The 24,493-nt window shown below is 42.7% G+C and overlaps 1 protein-coding gene across 4 annotated transcripts in view; it reads right to left on the reverse strand.

Annotated features, from left to right (window-relative positions):
* Positions 1-560: 560 nt before the first annotated feature.
* LOC126473187 (leucine-rich repeat-containing protein 15-like) overlaps positions 561-24,493 on the reverse strand; it is a 127,374-nt gene continuing 103,441 nt past the window's right edge. For all 4 annotated transcript variants that reach the window (XM_050100101.1, XM_050100085.1, XM_050100093.1 and 1 more), the window contains exons 2-3: positions 12,926-13,350; positions 561-2,983 (exon numbers count right to left, since the gene is read on the reverse strand). In XM_050100101.1, the coding sequence (XP_049956058.1) occupies positions 1,186-2,983; positions 12,926-13,329 (2,202 nt within the window). In that variant the 5' untranslated portion in view covers positions 13,330-13,350 and the 3' untranslated portion in view covers positions 561-1,185. The remainder of the gene's footprint in view (positions 2,984-12,925; positions 13,351-24,493) is intronic.

A 24,493-nucleotide genomic window follows, 5' to 3' on the forward strand; every position in this document is an offset into this window, starting at 1 on the left:
ACTGGAGAGAGTGCGACAAGTTATCGCAAAATCACAACACACACGTATGTCATACTAACATGTAACATACTAACATGTACTAACATGTTTAAGCCTTCGCCAGCCAGAGTGGCCGAGCGGTTCTAGGCGCTACAGTCTGGAACCGCGCGACCGCTGATGTTTTATTCATGCAATCGCAATTGTTCTACACTTTGGCTGTCCGCATCCGTAACGCAGAGGTAGCATTACCGCCTACCACGCAAGGGGCCTGGGTTTAATTCCGGGCAGGGGACTGGGTGTTGTGTTTTCGTCATCATTGACACGCAAGTCGCCGAAGTGGTGGCAACTGAAAAGACTTGCAATACGGCGGCCGAACCCCTAAGGATATACCATACCAATTTTTTTTTTTTTTTTTTTTTACACTTAGGCTAAGAGTCGTCACAGTCTACACAAAGTCTTGACTATTATAAATTTTAGTGGTGTAGGATGAACAGCGGTTTAGCTATCTCTGACGTACTATAATGAAAATGGCCGATAGGAGTATTTTTTGAAGTACAGGAAAATGATTTTTATGGTTCAAATTAATTGTATACACTCTAGACGTTTATTTATTAAAACAAGTACTCGGTACTTTATTGTCTTATACAAAACGTATAGATCACAGTCATTGGAAACACTTTTGCTAATGTAGTGTTTGTTGAAATAAATTAAGACGGGTCTGTAAGTATTTTATTTGTTCTCAGTGCAGTTCAGTAAATATACATTAAATACAAAAATCTCAGGACAATATATGACGAATAACATTTCTGCATAACTGAAACGAAATAAATGCTTAACAGGCAATCAACTTATTCTGCGGTGAAAATATGGAACTTCTTCGAGAAAGAATGAATCGTCCCTCTTGTGTTGTATAGTAATTTATTGAAAACTTTCTCGAGTGTCCATGGCACTTAGAAAAGAAAATAAAAGAAAAGAAAGAATGTGTGACACACGGTCATAAATTGTTGTCATTAACGAATCTGAATATGAGAGGACGATAAAAGTGAACACTAAGAAAGTACAACGAACGTAATGTTAACCTAAATAGTCCCGATTCGTGTGGAGACATTCCTAACGAAACGCTGTGAGCTAAAGGAAAAATGTTAAGGCCTCGTACTAGTTACGGCCTGCAGGCAGGGATGCAGAGGCCTGTGGGAGGTGGTGTGTTCAGTGCTTGGCATGTCGGCGGGACCTGAGGAAGGAGAAGGCGCCGATGCCGGCGGCGAGCCCGAGCAGGGCGGCGGCCGTGGGCAGCGCGAACGCGGGCCTCAGCGCGCCGTGGCCGCCCGCCTGCCTGGCCGAGCGCCTCTCGCGCCGGCCCGCGGGTCCGCGCGCGGGCGGCGTCAGCTCGCAGCCCGCCTCGCGCACGAAGCGCGCCCACGTGCGCTCGTTGCTCAGCTCGCGGTGGCGGATGCGGCTGGCGGCGCGCGGCCGCTGCTTGCCCGGCTCGTAGTGGCACAGCAGGCCCTTACGCCGCGGCTTCGTCTCCGGCGGCACCGTGAACCCTTCCAGGATCGCCAGGTTGCCCTTGCCCACGTTCGCCCAGTTCCACATGTCGGCGATGTAGCAGTCGCACTTCCACGGGTTGCCCGTGAGGCGCAGGGTCGAGAGGTTGGGGCTGTGGGCAAAAGTGCGCGGAGATATTTTGGACAAGTTGCAGTAACTCAAATCCAAAACTTCGAGGCTCGGTATGGTTTCCAGGAAGTCGGCCTTCAGTTCGCCGCCGCTGCGGGAGCCTAGCAAGTTACCTCGGAGGATGAGCGTCGTCAGGTTCGGTGTCGACACGAAGAGATCGCGCGGCAACTGAGTTATATTGCAGCGGCTGATGTCTAGGACTCGTAGCCCGGAGAACTGTCGGGGTAACAGAGGCTCTCCCTCCTCCACAATTAGTGGATTGCCAGCCAGTCGCAGTTCTTGCAGATTCGTGTAAGACTGGTCATTCGAAAACACTTGTGCGTCGGGCGGATGCTGCAAGCCGCAGTCGTTGAGCTCCAGTACCTCGAGTTTGGTCAAATTCTGGAAGAGGCCGTATTCCAAATCAGTAAGTGGGTTGTTAGACAGGACTAGGCGCTTCAGATGCGTCATTTTGGAGAAAGTATTGGCCGAAATATGGGACAGATTACTGTTCGCCATGTTGAGCACCTCCAACGATTCGAGAGGTGAGAGAATCCCCGTAAAGGCGTCATTGAGAGGGTTGGAAGATATGTCCAGTTCGTGAAGCGAGGTTAAGTTGTCGAAAGTATTTTGTGGGAGCTGTGTGAGGCTACAATTACTGAGATAGAGACGTTGAAGTCTGGTCAGCGGCTCGAGCGCCTGTCCGAGTACTTCTGATGACAGGTGGTTCCCTGACAGCATTAGAGTACGCAGCTTCGTCGCGTTAGTAAACGGATTTTCGGCGAGCGGCCCGTGCAGATGACAATTCGTCAGATCTAGAGTGTCGAGGTAGAGTAAACTGTGTCCGAGTGTGGTTCCGACGTCCAGGTCGCGCAACTCGTTTTCCCCCAGTATAAGATTTCGTAAGTATGTGTTGTTGGCAAAGGCGTCTGCAGGCAAGTAAGTGATGGCGGAGCGCCGGAGGATGAGCGTTTCCAGCAGCCGCATCGGCCCCAGCACCAGCGTCCAGTCGACAAGCGTCAGGCGGTTGTAGGACATGTCCAGCGTCTTGAGGTGCGCAAGCTGGGCGAAGGCCGTGTCGGACAGGTGAGACAGGTTGCAGTTGCTGAGGTAGAGCGTCTCCAGCACAGTGAGAGGGTCCAGGATGCCAGGGAGCAGCGTGCCCAGCGGGTTGCCGGACAGGTCGAGGCGGCTCAGCGACGTCAGGTTTGTGAAAAACTGCGGCGACAGTCGAGTCAGGCCGCACTCGCTCAGGTCGAGCGTCATCAGCGTGCGTGACACCAGGAACGGAGAGTCCACCGGCTGCAGCCTGTTTCTACGCAGGTCCAATGTGATGAAGCCGGGACTGTCCCTGTTGGCAGAAGTATAGCAGTGTAATTAACTCTCGCAACTACTTACGGCACTACGTGTGTTAACTGCAGTTAGTTGCGCTTAATATGCTTTATACAACGTTTTTACACAATCTTTGCGTTTTCAAAAAGCTGCCTCAAATGGTACTGAGCACTATGGGACTTAACATCTATGGTCATCAGTCCCCTAGAACTACTTAAACCTAACTAACCGAAGGACAGCACACAACACACAATCATCACGAGGCAGAGAAAATCCATGACCCCGCCGGGAATCGAACCCGGGAACCCGAGTGTGAGAAGCGAGAACTCTACCGCACGACCACGAGCTGCGTACTGCGTTTTCAACATTTAGGTCTAGATATCCCTCACGGTGAATTACAGTTAACAACAGCTCGCACAGGTGGATACATATACATGGCAGAGATTACTTATCCTCGGACCTTCAGTTAAGGTTTCTATGAGTTTCTTTAATGTACAGACCCCGCCGTCGGAGGTTCGAGTCCTCCATCGGGCATGGGTGTGTGTGTGTGTGTGTGTGTGTCGTCCCTAGCGTAACTTAGATTAAGTTAGATTAACTAATGTGTAAGCTTAGGGACCGATGACCTCAGCAATTTGGTCCCAGAAGACCTTACCACAAATTTCCAATATTTAATGTACAGAGCATATGATGAATGATTAATTCTATATTTCAAATTTCAATGGTCTTGATGGAAATAAAATGCAATTACAACTAGAAGGTTACCAGCTGCGGGTAGCTAACAACCTTGCTCATATCTAAGGAAACAAACAGAAAAATTGTCTTACAGTAAAATGTGAACACTTAACAATATTTTAAAAAATACACATTTTTTAATAAAAGTGTTAGAACATTAAATTGAATTTTCTCTTTACTTGTTAAAAACATTCAAAAGCCTAGATCGGATAAATACTTCTTTATTTAAGACAACCGGTTTCGACAGGTCCTACAAAATATTTTTGTTATGAAACGTTTTCATTTTACACTGAACTTCAAGCCAAGTTGTCATTTGTATAAAAATCAGCACATTATAAAAGGTCTGTAAAAACTGAAACATTTGAAAATATAAAGGACCTTGTGGAAAAAAGTCCATGTCCAGATATTTGTTACATCGCAAAAACACAGTACGCATTAGCACATCTCTTTAAAAAAGTGACCTAAACAGTGAAAATCCACTTTAAACACCATATACGGTACAATTGACTCAGTTGAATGAGTCGGTTGTACCTTAGCGCGGATTAAAGTTGACTTGCTCGGTTGTACCTTATGTGCTGATTAAAGTTGACTGAGTCACTTGTACCTTATACGCCGCAGAAATTGGATCTTCGCTGTTTAGATCATGTCCAGCTTATGTAAACACATCTGCGACTGTGTCCTGTGTTTTTGTGACGTAGAAAACATCTGTGAGCGGCTGCACAAGGTGCTTTATGTTTTCAAATATGTTAGTTATGACAGACTCTTTATAATGTGCTGATTTTTATCCAAATTACGAAAACGCGTGAGGTCCAACGTAAAATAAAAACGTTTTATAACAAAAAGATTTTTTAAAACGTGAATATGACAACAAGACTGTCAAAAATAGTTGTCTTAATTAAAGAAGTATTTAGAAGAACTAGGCTTTTGAATGTTTTGCAAACATTAATAATAGGAAGAAACCTACCATTTCGGACTGTAAGCGGTACCTAAGTACAGCGTTAACCACAAAAACATCTTTACTAAATGTATGTTGTCAACATTAAAAGGCTGGTCAAAGCAAAACCATGATTTGCCATTTATAACTGACAGGTGGTGCACAGGGGCACACAGTTACAAGTTTGAGAAACTAGAAGGACTAATGATATCAATACATTTTTCACTTATTGAGACAAATACAAATACGTACAGGTAACTAGTAACCACAACTTAGAAATGAAATTCACTGAAATTGTTTCAGAATTAAATAATATCACAATTTATCAGAGAGTAGCAATCAAAACAAAAGGTAAACCAAGAATTATAATTTCTATAATTGGAATAAATGTAAGGACAGTGTTTTAATATCAACATTGTTGTTAGTACACGATAAATCAGTCTAATCAAAAAGGCCGTAAATTCAACTAAATACCTAGGTATTACAATCACGAACAACTTAAATTGAAAGGAACACATAGAAAATGTTGTGGGGAAGGCTAACCAAAGACTGTGTTATGTTGGCAGGACACTTGGATACCCGGCCGATGTGGCCGAGCGGTTCTAGGCGCTTCAGTCTGGAACCGCGCGCCGGCTACGGTCGCAGGTTCGAATCCTGCCTCGGGCATGGATGTGTGTGTTGTCCTTAGGTTAGTTAGGTTTAAGTAGTTCTGAGTTCTAGGGGACATAACCTCAGCTGTTGAGTCCCATAGTGCTCAGAGCCATTTTTGAATACTTGGAAAATGTAACAGATCTACTACCAGATAGGACTGACAGAGTACATCGAAAAAATTCAAAGAAAGGCAACACGTTTTGTATTATTGCGAAATATGGGAGAGAGTGTCACAGAAATGATACAGGATTTGGGCTGGACATAATTAAAAGACAGATGCTTTTCGTTGCGACGGAATCTTCTTATGAAATTCCAATCACCAACTTTCTCCTCCGAATGCGAAAATATGTTGTTGACACCGACCTACATAGGGAGAAACGATCACTACGATAAAATAATGGAAATCAGAGCTCGTACGGAAAGATATAGGTGTTCGTTCTTTCCGTGCGCTATACGGGATTGGAATAATAGAGAATTGTGAAGGTGGTTCGATGAACCCTCTGCCCGGCACTTAAATGTGATTTGCAGAGTATCCATGCAGATGTAGCTGTAGTCTACAATGATCCTTGATTTAGGCACCACCCTCATGCATGCTACCGTAGTACAGCCGATATCGAAGCACGAGCACAGGAGCCATAGGAAGACAGTGAGTCTTTGTTGGGAGTCTTCCGTGTAGAAGACATTCAAGAATTCAAGATTTAGAGTTTCCTGCCTACAGACACACGAATGATATTAAAATATTAAATTTGGACTATTTGAAGTAGGTCATCGAAATACTAAAATAATAGTTCTGAACGAGCGTTGCGTATTGAGTATTTGTTCAGAAGAATTTTTGTTGTAACTATAAATTTCAGTTTCTTCCAATAGATCGAACCGCCTTTCCTTGGGTGTGGTGTGCGGCACTTTCGTATTATGGTTAATACCTTGCAGCAACGAGAGTTCAATCAGAAATATTATTTTAATATTTTCGATCACGTAGTGCAAATTTAGTGTTTTAAAATCATTAACGTGCCAACAGACAGGAAAGTCTAAATCTTGATTGGAAGACTGCCAACACAGACTCGCTGTCTTCCCCATGGCCAACTGTGCTCTTGTTTAAACAATGGCTCTGCTACGTAAGCCTGTACGAGAGTGGAGCTTCAATCGCGATTGGCGTTTAACGACAATTTTAATTTTAATATTAGATTAAATCACTGACTTTATCAATTTTCGTTTACTCCAAACATAGAAATTAGTATTGGTTAAAAACGGTCTTGGTTGCAATTTTAGTTTTTTATTTTTCAACGGCGCGTTTCGCCTTATTTAGGTATCTTCAGGATATCTACATAGAAAACAGAGAACAAATACATCTATTTAAGAATCGCGATCACGTTGTGTAGACTTGGATAACCTATAAGCATGTATAAACAGATCAAATATTGAAAGAGCATATACCTTAATTTGGTATTTCTTAGAAGAATCTTTTAGTCAGTGTAGCGAAAGGGCATCGTCTAATATATCAGGCCAACATCGCCTTCGTTAAACTCAGTAAAAACTAGAAACATACAATAGTAAAATCATTACCATTTCTAGATGGACGCGAGAGACACCAAGATCTGCATAACGCGTTCCCGTTCACAGGAGCGAGTAACAGAGTAAGATGGGGGATCAGGTAGTAGTAAGATGTATTTGTTCTCTGTTTTCTATGTAGACAACCTGAAGATGCCTAAATAAGGCGAAACGCACCGTTGAAAAATCAAAAACTAAAATTGCAACCAAGACTGTTTTTAACCAATACTGTTAAGCACTGGTTTGCTGTATGCCACACATGGATTGGAAGATACAGAAATTACACGTCTTTGTTTACCATTTATTTTAGTAGCTTCCGTTTGACAAATTATGTTCTTCATCTTGATATAACCTTTTTTAATTTCATATTTATGTTGGAATTTTATGTTATCGTGATATCGGTACTTTTTGCCTCTCGAAACTGTGACTGTGTGTCCTTGCGCGCCATCGGTCAGTTGCAACTGGCACACCATTGTGGTCGTGGCCAAGCACGCACACCGATTGATCGTCCACTGGTTTTATACGCTAACGGTTACGCCTTAAGCAGCCTTTTAGTATTGTCAAGTATTGCTGTTTGGCTTGCCTGTGTGACGCTATTACTGCGCCTAAATTGTATTGGTCGAGCGGCAATGGGAATTTAGTAGTATAGTATTAGGTTACCGATTATATACTGAAGCGTCAAAATTTTAGAAAACACAATAGAGATAACAGTGAAACATTCTACAGCTATAACGATGACGCCTCAAAAATGGGAAAAGAATGGCTATACTGACCCATTTGATGAATAGCAGAAATGGAAGCTCCAATAAACTGCAAAACAGGTAGTTCACAGACTAAACTACGAGAAGCCCATAATGACGTAAAATGAATTAAAGGAATAAAAGATTTCTCTGTTATACAGAGAAATGCCAAGCATACTGGCATTTGTTTCCAGAGCAGTAAATCACATTTCCATTGCAATTTAATACATCATCCTGCCTTAGCACGCAGAGATGAAAGCTTCCGGGTTAGGAAATGATTTGATGTTACTTCGATGATCACAACAAGTGATCAATATCATTTCCGATCAGCATTGGAGATAAATAATTCAACAGTTTCATTGTAACAATTTAGATGTTGGAGCATTACTGACTTAATAAGTGGATGGTTTAACATGTTACAGCGCCTACAAAATTATTAGTGTCGCAGAGAGTTTCGAAATATACTCCACAGGACAGTGTACAGTGCATAGTGGAGCTTACTTTGCATTTATTTCAGTCATTCTTTGCCATATTACACTCGTATGTGGAGCAAAGGAGAAACTGTTGTATATGTGCCACTTAAGGGACTTGATCTCTCATATACAATAATCATCATCCCTACGAAAGGTATATACTACGGAGAAAGTAGAATTTTAAATCTACATCGCATATTGGTTCCTCGAAATTACGCATGACTGGTCCATGAGACGATTTCTCTCTTGCAACGATTAACATTAAAGTTCCTCGAATATCTCTTCTACACTTGCGCGTATGGGCTATGCGACCTGCTGCGATTCTAACAGTGGCTGTGAATTCATTCGATGTCTGCTGTAATATCTGCTTTGGAGACTCCAAACGGGGAGTTATGCTCGAGAATAGGTAACACTAGCGTCTAATGTGGTTTGACTTACAGAGAACTGCACTTCCACAGAATTCTCTCGATAAATCTAAATTTTCCGTTCGCTCTCCCTGTTATAATTGTTCTCCAAATTACTTACTGTAATCTCACACTAATTACGAATAAATGTTTATAGCGGGTTTAATAATACGAGGAACTACAATTCCTTGAAATATTTGTTGGACAACCGTTTTTTCAGAAAAGTAGGTCACATAGGATGAGATACTTTGTACTTAGATAATACAGAGCTGAATCTGATGATAGTCACCGGCCGAAATTAATTGTTTTTAAACATTATGCTATGTAACTGCAATCTTGCACTGTAATAAAAACCTACTTAAGTTATCGCCTACACTTGTACATATTTGCGTCTTCATTTGACATATCGCTCACTTCCGAATATGACGTACGTTATGCAATATTGACATGTATTCATCATAATGGAACGAAGGGGTTTTAGGGTTTTCTTGTCATTTTCTTTCTAAGGCGTTCAGAAAAGGCGGGCACTACAAAATTCTACTTACCGGTTATCTCTGTGGAAAAGCTAGTGCACTACTGGCCATTAAAATTGCTACACCAAGAGGAAATGCAGACGGTAAACGGGTATTGATTGGACAAATATATTATACTAGAACTGACATGTGATTACATTTTCACGCAATTTGGGAGCATAATCCTGATAAATCAGTACCCAGAACAACTACCTCTTGCCGTAATAACGGGCTTGATACGCCTGGCCATTGAGTCAAACAGAGCTTGGATGGCATATACAGGTACAGCTGTCCACGCAGCTTCAGCACGATACCACAGTTCATCAAGAGTAGTGACTGGCGTATTGTGACGAGTCAGTTGCTCGGCCACCATTGACCAGACGTTTTCAATTGGAGAGACATTTGGAGAATGTGCTGGCCAGGGCAGCAGTCGAACATTTTCTGTATCCAGAAAGGCCCGTACAGGACCTGCAACATGCGGTCGTCCATGATCCTGCTGAAATGTAGGGTTTCGCAGTGATCGAATGAAGGGTAGAGCCACAGGGTGTAACACGTCTGAAATGTAACGTCCACTGTTCAAAGTGCCGTCAATGCGAACAAGAGGTGACCGAGACGTGTAACCAACGGCACCCCATACCATCACGCCGGGTGATACGACAGCATGGCGATGACGAATACACGCTTCCAATGTGCGTTCACCGCGATGTCGCCAAACACGGATGCGACCATCATGATGCTGTAAACAGAACCTGGATTCACCCGAAAAAGTGACGTTTTGCCATTCGTGCACCCAGGTTCGTCGTTGAGTACACCATCGCAGGCGCTCCTGTCTGTGATGCAGCGTCAAGGGTAACCGCAGCCAGAGTCTCCGAGCTGATAGTCCATGCTGCTGCAAACGTCGTCGAACTGTCCGTGCAGATGGTGGCAAACGTCCCCATCTGTTGACTCAGGGATCGAGACGTGGCTGCACGATCCGTTACAGCCATGCGGATAAGATGCCTGTCATCTCGACTATAGTGATACGAGGTCGTTGGGATGCAGCACGGCATTCCGTATTACCCTCCTGAACCCACCGATTGCATGTTCTGCTAACAGTCATTAGGTCTCGACCAACGCGAGCAGCAATGTCGCGATACGATAAACCGCAACGGCGATAGGCTACAATCCGGCCTTTATCAAAGTCGGAAACGTGATGGTACGCATTTCTCCACCTTACGCGAGGCATCACAACAACGTTTCACCAGGCAACGCCGGTCAACTGCTGTTTGTGTATGAGAAATCGGTTGGAAACGTTCCCCATGTAAGCACGTTGTAGGTGTCGCCACCGGCCCCAACCTTATGTGAATGCTCTGAAAAGCTTATCATTTGGATATCACAGCATCTTCCTCCTGTCGGTTAAATTTTGCGTCTGTAGCACGTCATCTTCGTGGTGTAGCAATTTTAATGGCCAGTAGTGTATTCAGCACATGAAAAGAATTTTCGGCGTAACATAAGTCGCACTTGTAAATCCAGGGCATTAAAAAAAGACAGATCTCATCAAACTGCATGTGCCACCCGATAACTGTGACATACAAATCGAGCGACTTGTGCGGCTCAGCTTAAATAATATTAGAATATCCATCTGAGCCTATCAACAGCCCTCCTATCACACATGTACAGGGCATGAAACACACATATATTTTCCAGTTCAATCGCCAGAACTGGTAATCGCCTCCAACAAAAATCACTAGAGAACCACTCGACTGGATGTGTACTACCCACTCATATTGGAAAGTGACGGATAGGAGAGCTATACGTTTCAATCACATTAAAGCGACCACCAGCTATGTTCGACGTTAACGTGCATTAACGACTCATAGGCGGCAGGTGGCAGCACTAGCAGTGGAGGGTATGTAAAAAGTGTAGGGGTGAAGCGGTCAACAGAGTAGTAGTCGTAATACGGAAAGGAGCGATTTATCTGAAGTCCAAATGGGCATGATAATTGGCTTTCGGGCCAAGGGTCGAAGCATTTAAGAACTTTGTAAACTGTTCGCGTGTAGCATGGTTCAAGTATACGGTGCATGGCGAAATGGCGCTATCCACAACCAGTACAGACACAACTGTGGTGTGGGGTGGAAGACAGATGCGGAGGTGTGCAACTTTAGAGCAACTAACAGCCCAGTTGAACTAAGGGGCTACCAACAGTGTCTCCTCAAGGATCGTTCAGCAATCGCTGCAACGTATGGGCCTCCGCAGCAAGCGCCTGAGTCCTGTTCATCGGCGACAAAGGCTGAAATTTGCGCGACAATATCGCAACTGGACGTCCAACAGCGGCGACAGGTGGCCTTTTCAGATGAATCGCGTTTGATGCTCCAACGGCGTGAAATGTCTGAAAGCAAACACCCTGCAACAATAGTCGGAATGGTCCAACACAGAGGAGGGAGCGTTATGGTCTGAGGAATCTTATCGTGACATTGCATCTACATCCTCATCTACATTTATATTCCGCAAGCCACCCAACGGTGTGGGGCGGAGGGCACTTTGCGTGCCACTGTCATTAACTCCATTTCCTGTTCCAGTTCGCGGGAAGATAGACTGCCGGAAAGCCTCCGTGCGTGCTCCAATCTCTCTAATTTTATATTCGTGATCTCCTCGGGAGGTATACGTAGGGGGAAGCAATATATTCGATACCTCATCCAGAAACGCGCCCTCTCGAAACCTGGACAGCAAGCTACACCGCGATGCAGAGCGCCTCTCTTGCAGAGGCTGCCACTTGAGTTTGCTAAACATCTCCGTCACGCTATCAGGCTTACCAAATAAGGCTGTGACAAAACGCGTCACTCTTCTTTGGATATTCTCTATCTCCTCCGTCAACTCGACCTGGTACGGATCCCACACTGATGAGCAATACTCAAGTATAGGTCGAACGAGTGTTTTGTAAGCAACCTCCTTTGTTGATGGACTACATTTTCTAAGGACTCTCCCAATGAATCTCAACCTGGCACCCGCCTTACCAACAATTAATTTTATATGAACATTCCATTTATTTGATCATTCCGCTTCAAATCGTTCCGTACGCATACTCCCAGACGTTTTACAGAAGTAACTGCTACCAGTGTTTGTTCCGCTATCATATAATCATACAATAAAGGATCGGCGATCTCGTCATATCGGAGGCCGCAATGGAACAACATAAGTATGCATCTATCCTTGGGGAGCCATCCGGAGTGGCCGTGCTGTTCTAGGAGCTACAGTCTGGAACCGAGCGACCGCTACGGTCGCAGGTTCGAACCCTGCCTCGGGCATGGATGTGTGTGATGTCCTTAGGTTAGTTAGGTTTAATTAGTTCTAAGTTCTAGGCGACTGATGACCTCAGAAGTTAAGTCGCATAGTGTTCAGAGCCATTTGAACCATTTTATCAAAAGTGTTCAAATGTGTGTGAAATCTTATGGGACTTAACTGCTAAGGCCATCAGTCCCTAAGCTTACACACTATTTAACCTAAATTATCCTAAGGACAACCACACACACCCATGCCCGAGGGAGGACTCGAACCTCCGAAACCATTTTATCCTTGGGTATCATATCCACCTCTATAGGCAATATGTCTTTGCTCCGCACGGTGGAATCTACTAGCACGATAATGTAACGTGCGACACCCCTTGCAGTTTACGTGAGTGTTTCGAAGAGCATCAGACACCGCAGCTGACCACGGTACTGGAATCGGCATGGATCCACATCCTTCTCGGTACCTTCCAGAACCTCACTAACTCTCTTCCAGCACGTCCGCGCTGCAAAAGGTGGTCATTCAGGCTTTTGACAGATGGTTACATTACTGTGACTGGACTATGTACAACTAAAAATCCATTTGTTTCTGTTAACTATCGGGCACCTTTTTGCAGAAATCGTTATGAACGTAACACATATTTATTGTCTGGGTTAGAGTATGGAGAAATTATCCAATTGAGGATGAATAACAATTTACATACCGGAAAGCGTCGGGATCGACTCTGGCGATCTTGTTGCTCGAAAAGTCTGCATCCAGCAGGTAGCCAAGCCCCTGGACGTATTCTCTCTTGAGCTCAGTGAGGTTGTTGCCAGCCATCTCGAGCGTGCGTAGCTTGATACCGGGAGGGAAAGTCTGGACTTCGGACAAGTCGTTGTCGTTCATGTTGAGGATGTAGACATTGATGCTGAGGCCCTCTTCGAGCGTGGGCACGGCGGTGAGGTTGGAGCCGGAGCAGTCGGTGACCCAGTTGATGCGGAAGTAGTGGCAGTCGCACTCCTCGGGGCACTCCAGCTCTGGCAGCTCGCAGTGGCAGGGCACCGCCAACACCGCAAGCAGCGCCAACACGGCAGCCAGCGACCGCCCACTTCCACTCTGCGTCTTCATCGTCGTGTCAGGTCAGGAGTCCTACGGCAGACGCAATGTGCTCATTCACAAGGGAAGCACTTTGGGTACCCTGAAGGTAAATTTTGCAAAATCTCAGGATGAATAAAATACAGGGAGCGAAATGTTATTTGCAACACATAGAGAAACCAGTACAAGTTTATATGCCAACTAGCTCTGCAGATGACGAGGAAATTGACGAAATGTATGAGGAGATAAAAGAAATTATTCAGATAGTGAAGGGAGACGAAAATTTAATAGTCACGGGAGACTGGAATTCGATAGTAGGAAAAGGAAGAGAAGGAAACGTAGTAGGTGAATATGGATTGGGGGGAAGGAATGAAAGAGGAAGCCGCCTGGTAGAATTTTGCACAGACCATAACTTAATGAAAATAACACTTGGTTCAAGAATCATAAAAGAAGTTTGTATACATGGAAGAAGCCTGGAGATACTGACAGGTTTAAGATAGATTATATAATGCTAAGACAGAGATTTAGGAACCAGGTTTTAAACTGTAAGACATTTCCAGGGGCAGATGTGGACTCTGACCACAATCTATTGGTTATGAACTGTAGATTAAAACTGAAGAAACTGCAAAAAAGTGGGAATTTTAGGAGATGGGACCTGGATAAACTGACTAAACCAGAGGTTGTACAGAGTTTCAGGGAAAGTATAAGGGAAAAATTGACAGGAATGGGGGAAATAAATATAATAGAAAAAGAATGGGTAGCATTGAAGGATTAAGTAGTGAAGGCAGCAGAGGATCAAGTAGGTAAAAAGACGAGGGCTAGTAGAAATCCTTGGGTAACAGAAGAAATGTTGAATTTAACTGATGAAAGGAGAAAGTATAAAAATGCAATAAATGAAGCAGGCAAAAAGGAATACAAAAGTCTCAAAAATGAGATTGACAGGAAGTGCAAAATGGCTAAGCAGGGATGGCTAGAGGACAAATGTAAGGATGTAGAGGCTTATCTCACTAGGGGTAAGATAGATACTGCCTACAGGAAAATTAAAGAGACCTTTGGAGAAAAGAGAGCCACTTATATGAATATCAAGAGCTCAGATGGAAATCCAGTTCTAAGCAAAGAAGGGAAAGCAGAAAGGTGGAAGGAGGGTCTATACAAAAGCGATGTACTTGAGGACAATATTACGGAAATGGAAGAGGATGTAGATGAAGATGAAATGAGAGATATGATACTGCGTGAAGAATTTGACAGAGCACTGAAAGACCTGAGTCGAAACAAGGCCCTGGGAGTAGACAACATTCCATTGGAACTACTGACAGCCTTGGGGGAGCCAGTCCTGACAAAACTCGACCATCTGGTGAGCAAGATGTATGAGACCGGAGAAATACTGTCAGACTTCAAGAAGAATATAATAATTCCAATACCAAAGAAAGCAGGTGCTGACAGATGTGAAAATTACCGAACTATCAGTTTAATAAGTCACAGATCCAAAATACAAACGCGAATTCTTTACAGACGAATGGAAAAACTCGTAGAAGCGGACCTCGGGGAAGATCAGTTTGGATTCCGTAGAAATACTGGAACACGTGAGGCAATACTGACCTTACGACACACCTTAGAAGAAAGATTAAGGAACGGCAAACCTACGTTCCTAGCATTTGTAGACTTAGAGAAAGCCTTTGACAATGGTGACTGGAATACTCTCTTTCAAATTCTGAAGGTGGCAGGGGTAAAATACAGGGAGCGAAAGGCTACTTACAATTTGTACAGAAACGAGATGGCAGTTATAAGAGTCGAGTGGCGTGAAAGGGAAGCAGTGGTTGGGAAGGGAGTGTGACAGGGTTTTAGCCTCTCCCCGATGTTATTCAATCTGTATATTGAGCAAGCAGTAAAGGAAACATAAGAAAAATTCGGAGTAGGTATAAAAAATCCATGGAGAAGAAATAAAAACTTTGGGGTTCGCCGATGTCATTGTAATTCTGTCAGTGACAGCAAAGGACTTGGTAGAGTAGTTGAACGGAATGGACAGTGTCTTGAAAGGAGGATATAAGATGAACATCCACAAAAGCAAAACGAGGATAATGGAATTTAGTCGAATTAAGTCTGGTGATGCTGAGGGAATTAGATTAGGAAATGAGACACTTAGCGTAGTAAAGGAGTTTTGCTGTTTGGGGAGCAAAATAACTGATGATGGTCGAAGTAGAGAGGATATAAAATGTAGACTGGCAATGGCAAGGAAAGCGTTTCTGAAGAAGAGAAATTTGTTAACGTCGAGTATAGATTTAAGTGTCAGGAAGTGGTTTCTGAAAGTATTTGTATGGAGTGTAGCCATGTATGGAAGTGAAACATGGACGATAAATAGTTTGGACAAGAAGAGAATAGAAGCTTTCGAAATGTGGTGCTACAGAAGAATGCTGAAGATTAGATGGGTAGATCACATAACTAATGAGGAGGTATTAAATAGAATTAGAGAGAAGAGAAATTTGTGGCACAACTTGACTAGAAGAAGGGTCCGGTTGGTAGGACATGTTCTGAGGCATCAAGGGATCACCAATTTAGTTTTGGAGGGCAGAGTGGAGGGTAAAAATCGTAGAGGGAGACCAAGAGATGAATACACTAAGCCGATTCAGAAGGATGTAGGTTGCAGTAGGTATTGGGAGATGAAGAAGCTTGCACAGGATAGAGTAGCATGGAGAGCTGCATCAAACCAGTCTCAGGACTGAAGACCACAACAACAACAGAGAAATCAGGCTGCACTTATACGAGTCAAAGAACATGAAAGGCAAGTAGTAGTTGAGATTGTGTGAAACAAAGTTGTAACCTACCGACGATGTTATTCAGTCTATACCAAGGGCAAGCAGTAAACGACAACAAAGAGAAATCTGGAAAGAGAATTGCAGTTCAGGGAGAAGAAATGAAACATTAGCCATTTGCATATGACATTGCAACTCTATCAGAGAAACAAATGACTTAAAAGAGCAGCTGAACGGAATGTAATGTGTCTTGAGGCGAAGCTATAAGATGAACATCAACAGAACTAAAACAAGGGTAAGGGAACGTAGTCGAATTAAATCAGGAGATTCTAAGGGAATTAATATAGCAAATAAGACGCTAAAAGGAGTAGATGCGTTTAGCTACTTGGGCAGCAAAATAACTGATATTGGCTGAAGGAGAGAGGATATTAAATGCATATGGTAATAGCAAGAAAGCATTTCTGTAAAAAGATATATTTGTTAAAATTGAAAGTAAATTTAAGTCTCAGAAAGTGTTTTCTGGAGGTGTTCGTCTTTAGTGTAGCCTTGCGCGGAAGTGAAACGTGGCCGATAACAGTTCAGACGTGAATCGAATAGAAGTTTTTAAAATGTGGTGCTAGAGAAGAATATTGAACCTTAGATGGGTAGATGATATAAGTGCTGAGGAGGTAATTTATGGTACATCTTGCCAAAACAAAGAATTTGCTTGACAGGACACTTCAAGTAATTTGGTAATGGAAGGAAGTGTATGGCTAAAAACTATAGTAGTCCAAGGCTGTAGTCCGTAGCTCGTGGTCGTGCGGTAGCATTCTCGCTTCCCACGCCCGGGTTCCCGGGTTCGATTCTCGGCGGGGTCAGGGATTTTCTCTGCCTCGTGATGACTGGGTGTTGTGTGCTGTCCTTAGGTTAGTTAGGTTTAAGTAGTTCTAAGTTCTAGGGGACTGATGACCATAGATGTTAAGTCCCATAGTGCTCAGAGCCATTTGAACCAAGGCTGTAATACGCTAGGAACGTTCAAATGCATATAGATTGCAGTAGTTATACGGACATGGAGAAGCTTGCACAGGATACACTAGAGTGGAGAGAGTTATAAAACCGTTTCCGGACTTAAGTTCACTGCAGCAACAACTTATCGGCAAAGAAAACCAACGTCTACTGAACAGCCGGCCGAAGTGGCCGTGCGGTTAAAGGCGCTGCAGTCTGGAACCGCAAGACCGCTACGGTCGCAGGTTCGAATCCTGCCACGGGCATGGATGTTTGTGATGTCCTTAGGTTAGTTAGGTTTAACTAGTTCTAAGTTCTAGGGGACTAATGACCTCAGCAGTTGAGTCCCATAGTGCTCAGAGCCATTTGAACCATTTTTCTACTGAACACTCTCTGAATATAGAACACGGGATGGACAGCAAATATATCTAACAAGGAGGGACTCCATCGGTGTGATCGACTTTTTGAAAGCATCTGTACGGTGAGATCCCATTTACCCTGGTGGGCCCTCGTTTGCGAGTAATTGACGAAAAAAATTCGTAATTTCACGTGATCCTCAAGAACGTTTAAAAGGTATTGATTTGTAAAATGGTTGCTTGTTGTAATGAATAGTGTAAAGCCTTCACTTGCAGAAGGGTGTGGGTTCGAATCTCGCTGGGTGCTTTCAACATTTTTATTTTTAAATCTTTATCAGTATTTTTATTCAATTAATTGGTGAAAAGAAATAGAATAAAAATTACTTTTAAACAAATTAATTGGATAAAAATGATGATCAAACTCATTTCGATAAAAATTTAAAAAAATTAAAATACGTGATTACAATTGACCCCGCAACCTTCTGCACGTGAAGATCTTATTCTATCCATTACCACACAAAACCAGTAGTTTCGATGCTACTTTTTAACATTATTAAGCTTTATCAAACACTCTGAAATTGTTTTCGTCAATTACTCGCAAAAGAGGGCACAACAAGGCGAATAGCTGCAGGGTGTGATACCTGGAATCTTAACCTACATCACTGTGTAGACGGTTTCAAAAACGTCGATCCCGACGCTGGGAACCTCTCCCTGTTAAGTTCTCTTACTGTCTCCAGTTTCTGTTACCGCCTTCATCGATGAGGCTGACAACGCCCACACAAGTGATACTTTAATAGAGACGCAGATTACAACTTCAAAATTCTCAGGGTCCCTTGTTGATCATGTCAAACTAACTACGATAGATTGAAAGTACAGCATGAGAAATAAAAATCCACAGCTAAGCTTCTTCGGTTGACCAGCCGACGGGCTATTTTCACTGTCTTTCAGTACAGTATGCAATTATCATGGTTCCGGAGAAAAGATGACTGCTAAGTGCCTGTGCAGTTAGTTTCATCTCGACAATTACCACATTACTGGGGTCTGTCACCAACAGTCAACAGGGCTGCCTAAAACTGACGAGCAAGGGCTCCATCGGAATATTGGGAAGTTTTGGCGATAACATCTGATACATCTGACGTAACACCATGGTCTCAAATGCCTATTTTATTGTCAAAACAGCATCGCTAGGTAGTGCCTATCAGGCATCTAGAGTACATTTCTGCACAGTCGCAAATACTTAAGACATCCCAGCAGTTCCCTCGGACCCTCGCAAGCCACATGTCTCCTGGAAACCTATGGTATTCCGCGATGTTAGAACAGGATTGGTACTCTTTGGACAGAGCATTGACACATTAGACAAGACTAATTTCGAGTAGAAAACAAGCTCCCAAAGATAATTCAAGCAAAAACGTTGTTGACATGATTAGATATGTCCTGCTGGTTTCAACATAACTCTTTCTTCAAACTACTGAAATAACATATTCTGAGATGTACTATACGTGTGTTCAGAAAATATCGGGAATTTTCCATTTTTTGAAATAATTTTATTTATTCGCCTAAATTAATATTATCTCTTTCAAATTAGTCCCCGTTAGACATTATACACTTATGCAAAAGCTTTTTCCAATCCCCGAAACAATTCTGGAACTCTGTCTTAGAGATAGCAGTTTCCTCTTTCAGCGATGCGGTGTAATTCGCATCTGAACGTGTCACACTACGCCACTCTACGATTCTCTTCATTTTTGTAAACAGAAAAAATTTACAGGGGTCTGCATCTGGCGCGTATGGATGCATTAACATCAGTAGTGTTGTTTTTCGTCAAAAATTCACGAACAAGTAATGAAGTGTGAGCAGATACATTTTCGTGCGCAAAAGCCATGGATTTTTTCGCCACAAATCGCGAAGTTTTTTTCGGATTGCTCCTTAGTGATCGTCTGACCTTTTGGCAAGAAATCATGATGCACTATGCCGTTAAAATCGACGAAACCAGCGAGTAGAACCTTGACATTCGATGACACTTGCGAGATTTTTTCGGTCTTAGCGATCCAGAACGCCGCCACTGGGACGATAGAGCCTTAGTTTTGACATCATACCCCTACGTTCATTTTTCGTCACTTGTTACGACACGTTTCAGTAGTTCTGCATCTTCGTTGACTTCATTTAGCGACCCCTGACCAATTCCCATTCACCGCTGTTTTAGCCCGAAATTCAATACCTTTGGCACAACTTTTGCTATCACTCGTTTTTTAGCCAAAACACCCGTAAAGATTCCATGGAACGAGCCAACTGATACGCCAACATCATCAGCAACTTATCTGATTGTGATTCGGCGATCGTTCATAACCTTTTTTTTCCAAATGCTTTCATCGATTGTTGGTGTGCTGATGTGTCCAGAACGTTCGTCATCTTCAACTTCTTACACCAATCACAAACGCTTGTTTTACTCATAGCGGACTCACCAAAAGCAATATTCAAAATTTCTAAAACTTTGTTGCATTTTATTTTTTATTTTATAGCAAAATTTAACGCAAATTCTCTGACCAATTTTTAAAATGAATCAATAAGAGCCACTCATAAGCAAAAATACATGTAGCCTACATGTAGCCTTCTTGACAACTGACGACAGACTAAACCAGGCTTCAATGTGTTTGCCAATATATAACAACGAGAAAGCGCGCGAATCGGACTTATTCAAGCCGCGAAATTACCAAATTCCTTATAGGCCTACTTTTTGAACACGGATCTTATTTTCTTGAATGAAAAGAATAAAAAATGTACTAAATGCTTTTAACAGAAATGAAATTCAAACTCAGCGTTATGAACTGAAATTCCATCTGAACTAAAATTCCACATGGCGCTAACAATGATACAAAAATTACACGAATTTTACAACGAGGCTACTGCACATACGACATTCTTAAGGATATCTCGTCAACAGAGTACAAATTTTATGGATTCTGACCCTCTTCTGAAGAGACAAAGCGTTTCTCTGAATCCGAATTTCTACCGCAATGGTGGCAATGTATGCAGAACTCGCCAATCGTTTATCGTTGCTCTGACGGTCAGGTCTGCCCATTCGATTAGCACGCTCTGGCTGCTTCGCCTTCAAGGCTATCGGAGGTTGCGCTAAACAGCTGGTGCCCTTCTGCACAGCTTGTCCGCGAGCTCAAATTCAAAATGGTTCAAATGTTTCTAAGGACTTTGGGACTTAACATCTGAGGTCATCAGTCCCCTAGACTTAGAACTATGTAAACCTAACTAACCTAAGGACATCACACACATCCATGACCGAGGCAGGATTCGAACCTGCGACCGTAGCAGCCGCGTGGTTCCGGACTGAAGCGCCTCGAACCGCTCGGCCACAGCGACCGGCTTGTCCGCGAGCCAACTCGAGAAACATCTCACTCGATAGGACTGAATTATTTGTACATGCCACAATCACTGTCAGGCTTTGGTGGAGACCGCTGTGAAACTGATCTGTTATGGATACTGCATGATTAGTGGTAATTGTTCATACCAATGCCCTAATGGATGCTTTGATGCCAAAAGATGTACTGGCTCTTGATCCTGTTCCATGTAGTATCTGTTGTATTAGGAATAGTAGAAGAAACTGCACTACTGCCATTGTTCTGATGTATATGAAGCTATGACAAACAACTCCCTTCCAACTACTGTAGAGCAAACAACACAACGTGCGCTACAGACAGCTGCACTACCCACTGCATGTATTGCATTGCATTAGGCTGTTCAGTGGTAGCTCGTTTTGTTTTTGCGGGTGTGGCATTGAGAAGAATGTCAGTTTTAGCAATTTAGGCTGCGGAACAGAATAACTGTTAACAAGAAGGCACGACAACAAGAACATTTATTTATTCTAAAGGGAAGAAAGAACACAGAGTCATACAACTCGATTATAATACACAATTCTACTTACTGCCTCAGGACAATCACTGCATGAAAACACAGGTGACAAAATGGTTCGCCAGTGTGTCCTCCGCAGGTGGAACTACAAGCGGGAGTTACGGTAAAAGAGAAGTCAGAGTGTGACGTCTCGTCGATGTCAGTGTCACTAGGGACGAAGCGTTATCTGCCAGCTAACTATGCTAGATAAAATCGGTCGTGGTGCTGAAGAAGCCATACTGGCATTCTTCTTAACGAAGTTACGGAAGATACTGTTACAAATTTATCAGAAATTACGCTTTGGGTGATCATATTAAAAAATCAGCTTTTTAAGTTAGTAGCGATGTTCCTGCTTTAAAAGCCTTATACAATCAACTTTAGGAGACAGTGATAACCTGAACGGGAGTGCAATATAGCAAATCAGGCGGAAGTTTATGTTGTACACAGAGTTGACGGTACTCAAATGGATTCGTACGATAAGAATTTAATTGCAAACAAGTTTGCTATTGACACCATTTATCTTATATTTAGTATCACGTATGTCGACTTGAAATCACGCTGTCTTTAACACAACTAAATATTCGAATGAGGTTTGAGAACTGGGGCTTAGCCAATGTTCCGTCGTATAAGCTAACACTGGGGAAGAAAATCGGCTGTGCCTTTCAAAGAAACCATCCTGGCATTTTCCTTACGCAGTTTAGGGAAATCAGTGAAACTAAGTACGGATGATCAGACGCGTATTTGAAGCGACGTCAACCCGAACACGGGTCAAGGCAACTTTCGTGCACAGCGTACATCGAGAGTAACTTCCGTACACAAACTCCAACAAATATATCTTTTAGATGTAATCGACAGAGATAATGCTAAAGGTCTTCCACAGATGATATGCTCTTCTACAGAAAGTATTTATCAACAATGGGTACTGCAGCTATCTGTAGCGCACGTTGTATTTTTTCTCTAATGTGCTTATATATATTTTCCAATGGTGCTAATTTTCATGAGCAACTATTTTATTTAAGTATACCGTCAAAACATCTGAAAATTCACTGGTTTATTTTCAAGTTTTTCGTTTAATATTAAAAATATAAAAATCATGATACAGATTTTGAAGATAAGTGTCCTCTACACAAAAACTGGTTCAAATGGCTCTGAGCACTATGGGACTTAGCTTCTGAGGTCATCAGTCCCCTAGAACTTAGAACTACTTTTACGTAACTAACCTAAGGACATCACACACACCCACGCCCGAGGCAGGATTCGAAACTGCGGCCGTAGCGGTCGTGCGGCTCCAGACTGTAGCGCCTAGAACCGCTCGGCCACCCGGGCGGCTCCTCTACACAAAAGCATATCATACTCTGTAGTAGACCTAATACATTATCTCTGTCAAGTACATCTAAAAGCATCTTTGAAACTGTTTATGTAAGTTACGCTCTACGTATATTTGCACGGAAAACTATGTGCGATGTTTAGGATGGTTGAAACTCTGCACAAGTGGGTCATAAGAAAACTAAGTACGAGTTCTTCCAATTTTTGCCACTAACTGTTTCAGGGTGTATACGTGGACAAGGAAAAAAAACTCCCGGATTTTTCCCGGATTTCCCGGTTACAAATACGTTTTCTTCCGGGTGACAGTATATTTTCCCTTATCAATCCATTGAATGGTTACGGTTTTATACCCGGGCGTACAATATCCCGGCACTTTAAAAAACGAAACTCAGGGAAAAAGACACGTTTTCGAAACATCTTTGATGTGCAGCAATATGTACGCTGCTTATTTTCGTATTACGAAAGAATGCACTGGAATTCCACCAAACACTGCGTGTTACTTTCCGAATCATTGAAATCGAGATTTCGATGCGCTTTTGTAGGCCGTTCGTAGATCATGTCACGTGATCTCGCCAGCCGATGACAGCGGATATTCAAAGCATAGGACACGTGATGTAGTCAGCCAACAGCAACATCACTGTTAAGTAGCACGAACACAAAAACAGGGAAAGTTAATAGTTTAAATTAATATACGTAGTGTTGCTACTAGAAAAGCAAAGTTTTCACATATAATATTGTTCTCAAGCTGCAAGAGAAGCTAAGCTTTCGCATATACTTTTGAAATTTTTTGCGCGTGTTACACTTAAAGATAGATCACACAAATGTGGCAGTAAAATTTTTAATAATGACGTCAATGTCTGACCTTCAGGATACGAAATTATTCTAAATGGCGCGTCATCAAAGAGTTAATTTTTAAATGAGAGTCAAACGCTCTGTGATTTAATAAATTCATGGTACATTCTTGCAAATGGTTCAAATGGCTCTGAGCACTATGGGACTTAACATCTATGGTCATCAGTCCCCTAGAACTTAGAACTACTTAAACCTAACTAACCTAAGGACACAACACAATACCCAGTCATCACGAGGCAGAGAAAATCCCTGACCCCGCCGGGAATCAAACCCGGGCGCGGGAAGCGAAAACGCTACCGCACGACCACGAGCTGCGGACACATTCTTGCACATAGTTCAACTTACGTAAAAGGATATTTACTTTGAAAGGAACGCTTTTCAAACCACTATTCGCAATATTTTCCCGCGACCAGTTAGAAATAGGTTCGTTTCAGCAGTTGCCAGAAAGCGCAGATAACAGGCGACACCGAGCTTGGGTAGCTATCACGACGTAGGAAGGCCGTATGTACGTATGTGCAAAACATTGAAAAATCATACATTATGTCATAAAAGAAACAAGACATCAGAGGATACTGCAAGAGCATCGGAATTTCGTGAACAATATTAAAATGTGCACATTTAAAATGCATACTTAAAGTGCAATTCGTATGTCCGGATTCCCAATGAGGTAGATCTCGACCTGATATTAAGCTTTCTAGTGTGGTTTTCGGGTTGTAAATTTTCTTGGAGAACGAGTACTGTATTATATAATGTTTGGTTCTTTATTATGACATAATGCCACCTGTGCTAGACAATGCAAACGCGCACTTCAAATGCATCGAACAGTTGAAATTAGCCAGTACTGTGGAATTCAACATTTCGTTTCAAATACATTGACTACCTCTGCGGAAAAGGTTAACAAAAGTCAAATTTCTTTAGCAAACAGACAAAAACAACTTCATTGTTCCGTAAGGCGATTAATGCTTGACTGTCAGAAAGGCGGAAATAGAATAAAATCTGTAACTAATGACATATTTTAGCCTTTCGTAATTA

The sequence above is a fragment of the Schistocerca serialis genome, chromosome 1, assembly GCF_023864345.2.
Source record: "Schistocerca serialis cubense isolate TAMUIC-IGC-003099 chromosome 1, iqSchSeri2.2, whole genome shotgun sequence".
NCBI lineage: Eukaryota > Metazoa > Arthropoda > Insecta > Orthoptera > Acrididae > Schistocerca > Schistocerca serialis.